The sequence below is a fragment of the Temnothorax curvispinosus genome, unplaced genomic scaffold (assembly GCF_003070985.1).
Source record: "Temnothorax curvispinosus isolate PA1 unplaced genomic scaffold, ASM307098v1 QBEX01004695.1, whole genome shotgun sequence".
Classification (NCBI taxonomy): domain Eukaryota; kingdom Metazoa; phylum Arthropoda; class Insecta; order Hymenoptera; family Formicidae; genus Temnothorax; species Temnothorax curvispinosus.
This window is the reverse complement of record NW_020214475.1, coordinates 1-8,546: the sequence shown is the minus strand read 5'-3', so window position 1 is coordinate 8,546 and position 8,546 is coordinate 1. Positions and strand designations below refer to the sequence as shown.

General features: G+C 34.7%; 2 protein-coding genes across 3 annotated transcripts; one reads left to right on the top strand and one right to left on the bottom strand.

Annotated features, from left to right (window-relative positions):
• Positions 1-275: 275 nt before the first annotated feature.
• Positions 276-1,387, top strand: LOC112453804 (peptidyl-prolyl cis-trans isomerase). Of its 2 annotated transcripts, none has more exons than XM_025014764.1 (2): positions 276-545; positions 773-1,387. In XM_025014764.1, exons 1-2 carry the CDS (start codon positions 509-511, stop codon positions 1,303-1,305), a joined length of 570 nt encoding a protein of 189 aa, XP_024870532.1. In that variant the 5' UTR covers positions 276-508; the 3' UTR covers positions 1,306-1,387. The 2 variants fall into 2 exon arrangements, with proteins under 2 accessions (XP_024870532.1, XP_024870533.1); XM_025014765.1 differs by having other exon boundaries at positions 277-470.
• Positions 1,388-2,007: 620 nt separating this feature from the next.
• LOC112453803 (sodium/potassium/calcium exchanger 4-like) lies at positions 2,008-7,003 on the bottom strand. Its single transcript, XM_025014763.1, has 9 exons — positions 6,865-7,003; positions 6,148-6,372; positions 5,688-5,875; positions 5,445-5,592; positions 4,911-5,012; positions 4,391-4,447; positions 3,796-4,005; positions 2,583-2,684; positions 2,008-2,439 (listed from the first exon to the last, which is right to left on the bottom strand). The coding sequence occupies exons 1-9, from the start codon at positions 7,001-7,003 to the stop codon at positions 2,105-2,107; spliced, it is 1,506 nt and encodes a 501-aa protein (XP_024870531.1). The 3' UTR covers positions 2,008-2,104.
• Positions 7,004-8,546: the final 1,543 nt, after the last annotated feature.

Here is an 8,546-nt window from a genome sequence, read left to right as displayed (position 1 = left end):
CTTTCTTTCTAAACTTTCTATCATTTGAAATTGCATTCCGAAATGCATCAATTTCAATGCACCAGGCATTAATGACGCCGTGTGTATGTATCAAGCAAAATGAACGAACTTATGGACTTTAACCGGCGAGTCAGTCGACCAATCGCAGCAGAGAATTTCAAAATTCACTGGCTGCACTAGTTCAGAGTTTATCTTCTTCCTTCCAATGTGGAGTAAAAAAGATAAATTCTGAACTAGTGCAGCCAGTTTGGCAATAGAAAACAGACCCATTGCTTGCGTTCTGAAGAATTCTCGTCTGTGCGGAGCACGTGGGGCGTGGGGCTTCAAAATAATGATTACTAATGATTGTTTGATATTCACATGTCGGTGATTCAAAAACTTTGTAACACGATTCGAATCAAAACGAAACTTGGTTCAAAAGAGACTGCAAGAGACGCAAAGGATTACATTGCATTTTTGCCTTTGAAGAGGTAAATACCTTAAGGGAAAGACGAAAAAGAGGTTACAGATGATAATTGTACAGAAAAAAAGCAAGTTTCAATCAAGTATGTAAAGTGACGTAATTATATCGGTTCAGATATAATGAGAACTAAAATTGATAATTTTTATAATTAATAAAAACATTTTGTAAGCATTGTATATAAGTAAATATAAAAATAATATATAAATATTATATGAAGTAACGGAACTCACACAGCCTGTCTGATCTCCGTTCACATAAGTCATACGAGATAATTTTTATAATAATTTTGATTACGTTTCCTTTTTCTAGCTTCTAATATATTAATGAATGGTCACGAGCACAAGATGAACTTACCATTAGCGTACTTTGATGTAGCTGTGGACGATAAGCCATTGGGGCGAATTGTGATACAATTACGCACTGATGTTGTGCCAAAAACAGCGGAAAATTTTCGTGCCCTGTGTACAGGAGAAAAGGGTTACGGTTACAAAGGAAGCTACTTCCATCGTATAATTCCAAATTTCATGTGTCAAGGAGGTGATTTTACGAATCACAACGGTACAGGTGGCAAGTCGATCTTTGGAGAAAAATTTGAGGATGAGAATTTCGAGCTCAAGCATACCGCCATGGGTACATTGTCGATGGCAAATTCTGGACCGAATACAAACGGCTCGCAATTCTTTATTACCACTATAAAGACACCCTGGCTGGACAATAAACACGTTGTGTTTGGTAATGTTTTTGAAGGGATGGATGTTGTAAGAAAAATTGAGAGTTACGGTTCGTCATCTGGGAAGACGTATCAAAAGATTATGATAGCAGATTGTGGCCAGCTAGCATGAGCGTTAAAGTAAATGATATAAATAAAAAAGGTAAAAATAATACAGTAAAAACAATTAAATAAAACAAATTAAAATATATATATCCAGGTAACTTTAGCCTTGCTTATATTTTTTAAACGTATAATTTTCAAATTCTTAATGGGAAAAGCCAGATATATATATAATCATACTAAATTAATTCTACTTAAATGTGTTCATAGAAGGTTATAGAATTGAGAATCTGGTTTAACCAAATTTATGCGTTTATTTAATTTTTTAAATGATATAAAGATTTATTTTTTCAAATATAATTATGTGGTAAAATCATACTTAGGTATACGTGATGAATAAGTATATTTATATGTAATAAGATTATTTAGTTCTACTTTATTCTTTTGTGATTCTATTTATAATAATCTATATCTTTCGATTTTTTCAAGTTTTAAATCAGACAATGAAGATATGACTTTTTTTATATTTGTAACCAAAAATTTTTAATATGTGTTAGGTATAAAAGCTACATTCATGTTGTTATATTACAATCAATTACATAAACATGTGAAATAAACACAAGTATAAAAGATTATAATACAATTTTTATGAATACATATGTAAGGATTAACCATAGCTACTGTTTAGATATTATTAATTAATACTTAATATATTCATTAATACTTAATATATTCAGATACTTTTGTTTTATCGTAAAACAAAAATTGTACAACCGTGTTAAGTAAAAGTTTACTGTGTGACATACATATTTACACAGATATCAACGAGTATAAATATCATCTCATATTTAACGAAACCAATATTACTGCTAGTCAATACATATCGGTAAATTAACGACGAAAAACGTGTTAAGTTCCACAATGGATGCGAATATCATAAATATGGCATACATAACGAGACAGACGACTCCGACTGTACGGCTTAACGCGAATTTGTTAATAAATAAAGCTCCATATAAGATAACTAATGTAGAGAAGAGAGATACTGAGCTATAGACTAACCCTTGAGAATTAATCTGAACATAATACTGTCCAGGTATTTTTGGTAACAGCGTGGCCTTGATGAACCATGGCAGTCCGAGACAGAGTAGCACATCGAATACATTCGACCCGATCGAATTACTTATTCCCATAGCTCCGTAACCTGGAAAGTCACAGTGATCTATAATCTATATTCGATACACATTTTAAGGATACAGAACAAAACGAAAATTCATGTGAAATTCTCATCTCGTCTCGTCGCTATCCGACGTGGCAGTTCATTATCCAGAATTTTGTTTATCGTACCTTGATTGGCGACAATAACGCTCGATACCGCTTCCGGCACACTCATACCCGCCGCGAGGAACGTTAAACCCATAATAGAATCTGGAATCCTGAAGGTATCGCCTAAAACATGATACAAATATAATGAAAGTAAGGGCTACCAGTCATATACGGTACTAGATTCTAAAGAAACATCTAAGGAATATAAATGAAATCTAGGACATCTTCAAATATTTTCGAGTTATTCCGACGTGACAATATTACATACTAGTGTCACATCGGAATTCCAAAATTCGACGTTTCGGCGTTCTATAAAGATTCTTTTTTCCAGCAAAATTTCTATCATGTCTCAATGATTTTAGTGAGCAAAATGTTAGCAGTATGTCAGTTTGTCAGCAGACTCGAACAGAATATGTCATCAACTGCAGATTGACTGCATCGACATTAATCTCGCAATTTGTCAGAGTCTGCCGACAGCAGATTACTGGTAGAAATCAAGCGAAATCTATCATTTCGTGGCTATTGGGATATATTATAAATGGCAGATTCTGTTCGATATCTGCAGTCAATTTGTCATCATGTTCTCTCAACAAATTCGATTTTATTGCTATTAGCATTGTACGACAAAACGTATACACTGCACCGACTAAAAGTTTGAGACCACATATAAAATTTAAAAATATTTTAGTGAAATACTATTTAAAAGTCCGACTCAATATTTTGTCTTAATTAGAAAAATAAATAGCACAATTGTGATTAATATAGCGTTCTTTAATTTGGTTCCAAAGTCTTTTTTTCCAAAACTAAGCTATGTTGGTTATTTTAAAAGATGGATAGAAAAGTGTCATTTGTCAAAAAATAAATAAATAAACTTGTAACTAGATTTCTTAGATTAGTAAGAAAAAAGGTTTAAATATAAAAGGGCTACTTTTGAAAAAATATTTAATATTCTTTAGTGTCTAATATTTTTTTCATCCTGTAAAAAATATTTTTTATCAAACTTTCAAGTATTTTATATTATTTCTTATTTTATTGTAAAACGATGAATAAAAATAATAAAAGTATCTTATATTAAATTATAATGCACAAATTCGATTTTATTTCATATGGTAGATATTTTTAATTAACGGTCTCAAACTTTTGGCCAGCAGTGTAGCAGCGATTTGCAAAATCTATTTTCGACAAACTTGGCTATTTAAGATGTTAATACAAATGTTTAATCGATAGCACGTACCGATAATAGTGATGACCCATCCAATAACGTAGGACGAAGTCGCGATCCACATTACGCACATGATAAATGTAAAGGGATACCAAGATCTCAGTTTCTTTCTTCTACAGTCGGGAATAGTAACGAGTAATACCAGATTGATGGGCCAGGTGATGATCCACCATAGCTTCTCGCACGTAGAACTCGGCCAGGTCGTCATGTTCACAATTTCGACTAAAAAAAGGCATGTTAATAAATATCTTATGTTGCAAAAATTGTTCTGTTTATGCCATCAAGTAAGGGCTCTGTACCATATTACATTGTTAAATATTAAAGGATGAAATTTAAACCAATATTTTGAGTTAAATAACATTTTTTATTTTTAACTACCATGTGTGCCAAAATTTTATTATTTTAACACAGAACAGTATTATTTTTTTACTCCAATTGAGAGCATAATTTGACACTACGAATTTAACAATGTAATGTGCATGCGTATATGTGTATGTTTTGAGGAGAGAGAAGAGATATACAAAAAAAGATGCTGTAACTGAAATGATATTACACTCTATTGCTTATTACAGATACAACAACATACGTTGTGCTCTGAGGTACATACGTGATTCGTCCTGATCGCTCAAACTAAATCCACATATCTCCGTTTCCTTGACGAGGTCTATTCGTTTTAGAATGAAACATAGGAAAGCATGAGATTACATTTCTTACGAGTAGTTATCGAATGCAATCCCTGCAAAGATATACGTAGATTAAAAAGGATTGACAGGGATTTATTCTGCGGCAAACTTCTTAATCCACAAGGTCAGACACTGACTTTAAGAATTGCCGGTTTTTCTACCGTTTCCTTCCTACTCCTGATAGAATAATATCGTTCGAGAATTTGTTCATTTTCTAATATGTTTTTGTTTTAAATTCACATGCGGATTAAATGCAACAATGCACTGGAAGAGAGATAGAGAAACGTTTGGTTTGGTAGAAATAGAAAGGAACTTAAAAGTGTCGAAAGTAAAGTTTGACTTTCGAAGATCAAAAGTTTTATATCACAGAATGAAATTGTATCAATTCCTTTTAATTCACTTATTTTTGCAGAGGTGATAATAATTATATTGTAGTGATCTTACGATTCGGCAGGAGGGGACTCTCCTCGCAGATATTTCTGTACTTTTTTCTCCTAAACGATATTCGTTTTATGAAATTGCTGATACGACGGTTGAAACACATTGCTGAAAACAAAAACGCCCCAATTATTGTGGTGTTTCATTGTAATTATTCGTGGCAAAATAAAGTGATGGTATTAGATTTTTCGCGCTTTAAAATAGTTAATGCAAATAAAGCGCAGTTCCCCGATAACAAATTTTTAATAAAAAAAAATATATAAGTATATATGTATATACTTGAATATATACTTGTATATACTTGTATATGATTATATATATATAAAACATGTACATATATGTTTTCTTTTTCTTGTTTAATCTTTGTTTATATATATGGGAAAAATAATAAGAATAATTGAAAAATAATTAGAAAAACAAATATTGCATTGTTCTTTTTATAAAAACATTTGCAGGACGGTGTACATTGCTCTAGCAAGCGAAATTATTTCTCTGGGCTTTCCAAAGCCCATTCCACATTCATAAGCCCTAATATGTTACCTGATATATATAGGATGTAACAAGCGACGAGGATGAGCGCTTCGTACCACTCGACGCGTCCATCCCACAGAGTCAGAATCAGGAGAAGAACCGTGAAAGCGTACGCCAGCGAATCGCGCGATACGGGCCACCACTCCAGTTTCAGCACCTGTAAACGCGATAATCCTGTGTGATAAGAAAGACCGCGCGGAGAGTCGAACGCAGGAGAGAAGCCCCTGTGGGACTCGCGGGAATCAGTTTTACCTCGTTCGCGAAAAGCGCGCAGCACGCAGGCACGGCCAGGATGTTGAACACCGCGGAACCGACGATGGTGCCGACCCCCAGATCACCCTCCGTCACGAAGGTACCGATGGCGTTGATGAACAATTCCGGACTCGAACTCGCAGCCGCCATTACGGTCGCGCCGGCCACATCCTCGGTGACATTGAGCTCTGCCGTGAGACATTTCGTTTAGTTTTTATTTATACGCATTAATTTAGGGCATTTTTATTCAGGCATCTCTCTCGTGCGTATTTGCATGCGCATGCGAGAGGTGGAACGCGCGAACGTTAATAAGCGTAATATAAATGCACGACATAATACGCCAAACTGCAAAACGTCTTACGCTCGTCGGCGAAACGAGAGAGAGAGGAGCCGCAGTGAGGTCATATTATAAGATCACGAAGAAAACGGTGGATATACCGAACGATCCTCTTGTACTCACTCTCGCAAATTTTCTTAATAGAGGGAACGAAATAGTCGTCGCAGACAATGGCAAGTAATAAAAACAGATAAATAGCGATGACGAAGTGGATTATTATGAATCCTGCCTGTCTTTGCTGCCGCGTAAAACCGTCGGGTGGGAATTCGTTGATCGCGGGCGGCGTGCAGTTGTAACTGTCGTTCCCCGGTGGCTCGAGCTCGCTCGCCTGCAGCAATCTACGTCCTCCTAAAACACGAAAAAAAAAATGTAGAACAAAAAGGAAAGAAAATTAATCGTTTTCTTCGCACGATTAGATTATGCAATACTCTATATATAATCATATAACAATTTTTTCGCATTTCTTCAACTCAAGTAACACATCGCAGTCAAAATGACATCATTTTAACGTCATATTGATCCAATATTACATAATTTTTTGGTCAATATGATGTCAAAATGATATCATTTTGACTACGATGTGTTACTTGGAAAACTTCACCTTTAAGAAAAAAAATGCAAGAATAATTCTTTTCATTATTTTTTAATGATTTTTATTTTTTCTGTATATACGAAGAGATTTTATATACAAGAGATTATATACAAGAGAAAGAATATACGGACATATTTTAGATATAATTATATATATTTATATGTTAATATAATTCTCTCTCTCTCCGACTCTCGCGGATTCAGGGAATCAGGGAAGCGAAGAAAAGTGTATTATTTATATATACTTACGCCAGTCCGCCGCGTAGCCGACATTTGTCGTACTGTCAGAAAACAGTCCCATTAAACTGATGCAAAAAAAGTACGTAGCTGGTATAGTAATAACGAAAAGTATCCGGTATCCGACCGACTGTTTGCGCCGCCATATCATCCTTCGTTACGTAAAGACGTGCAATGCGTGAAAAGTGTGCCTGGTCCTTCCTCGATAATATACGTGAATATACGTAAGAAACGAGACGACGGAGATGAGAGAAAGATCTCGACGCGGCGCGAGCGGCTATCTGCCGTTTATCCGGCACGTAAGGTTCGACTACACGCTTATATTTTTCGTCCGTCGGTGACTTATCGCGACGCTGATAAGATACTGTTTAAAGCAATTGAGTTCCATACCTTCGATTAAAAGACGGGCAGGAAAGTTCCCGTGGCCGTCCCGTCCCCGTGGTTTCTTCCGTTCGCCTCTTCGTATATACGTGAAGATCTTTTCCCGATTCATACGGCGACGGCCGTATCTTCGGCGACGAGAGAGGTTTACATTGCGTATCGCGCCGCGGCGATACAGCCTCGTCGATTTGTTCGATCGAGGAGAAACATATCTTGTTCTATTATTCCTTACTTCGAGTAAGGTCACATAGAATTATCGAATAAGGCTGTTTTAACCGTGCACGTTTATTTATAATTTATTTACCTACCGTGAGAGTCGTAGGACAATAACGCGCAAACTAGAGCTCCGATATCTTTGAGATCGAATAAAATCGCGCGCGATACTTCACTTTTTTTCTTCTTTCTTTTCTCGATACGAGTGAAGAACAGTGTTATGATTTTTCTAATCGCGCGTGTTAACTTTCCTTATTTACTCGAGGCGTCATCTTTTATCTACAACCATGCAGCAAATATTATACATATCGAATGAATCGAACGAATCGAAAAAAACGCATTCCGGCATTACTACTTTGCAATGAAAATCGTAACACGCATGTGTTCCAGGTATGTTCCGCGAGATTACGTTTTTCGTGAAGTACTTTGTATTATGTAATACAATGCATTTTGTACAAGACTTATGATATGAGCTACAGAAGAGATACGCGAATAATTATTATTTGAGAGTCTCTCGTCCTACGGCTTTTTGTATTTTTATCATATGTATATTTTTAAGGAAAAAACTTCACAGTAGTTGTATATAAAATATGTTCACGTTTCTTTTTTATATAATTTTTGTTCGTATATATAAGAAAAATTGATACATATTTTATGTATAACTTTGTATGAAAAATTTTGTATGGGGAGTTATTATCAGTTTTTATACACCATAAAATAGCTACGATCCTTTTATGCATAAATATTTCTTGTAAATATAATAAAATTCGTTATTAACAAAATATGCAAAGGGTATCAATTAAAAGAGTATCATTATAATTAATTTGGTTAAATTTTATCAGAATAGATTTTTCGTCGCGATTAAGAATATATGGATCTTACGTATTACGCACGTAGGCAAAGATAATAACCTGATACCAATATAATACATAAAACAAATGTTTACGTTATTATCATGAATCCGTATCGGAGTGTGTTTCAATATTAATTGTTAGATCAACGGTGAAGACAACCGTTTAAAGTTTAAAGGACTTAGGATCGATTTGCAGGTCTAAAATAGATAAAACCAGTTATAGACTGTCGTAAGATTTTTTAAATAT

Bases quoted from the DNA above. Each gene is read 5' to 3' on its own strand.
- LOC112453804 (XM_025014764.1), top strand. From the start codon at position 509: ATGATAATTGTACAGAAAAAAAGCAAGTTTCAATCAA. The intron at 546-772 runs GTATGTAAAGTG...TCCTTTTTCTAG, and splicing joins AAAAAGCAAGTTTCAATCAA to CTTCTAATATATTAATGAAT.
- LOC112453803 (XM_025014763.1), bottom strand. From the start codon at position 7,003: ATGATATGGCGGCGCAAACAGTCGGTCGGATACCGGATACTTTTCGTT. The intron at 6,373-6,864 runs GTAAGTATATAT...TTCGTGTTTTAG, and splicing joins CGGCTACGCGGCGGACTGGC to GAGGACGTAGATTGCTGCAG. The intron at 4,448-4,910 runs GTAAGATCACTA...TAAAACGAATAG, and splicing joins GAGTCCCCTCCTGCCGAATC to ACCTCGTCAAGGAAACGGAG.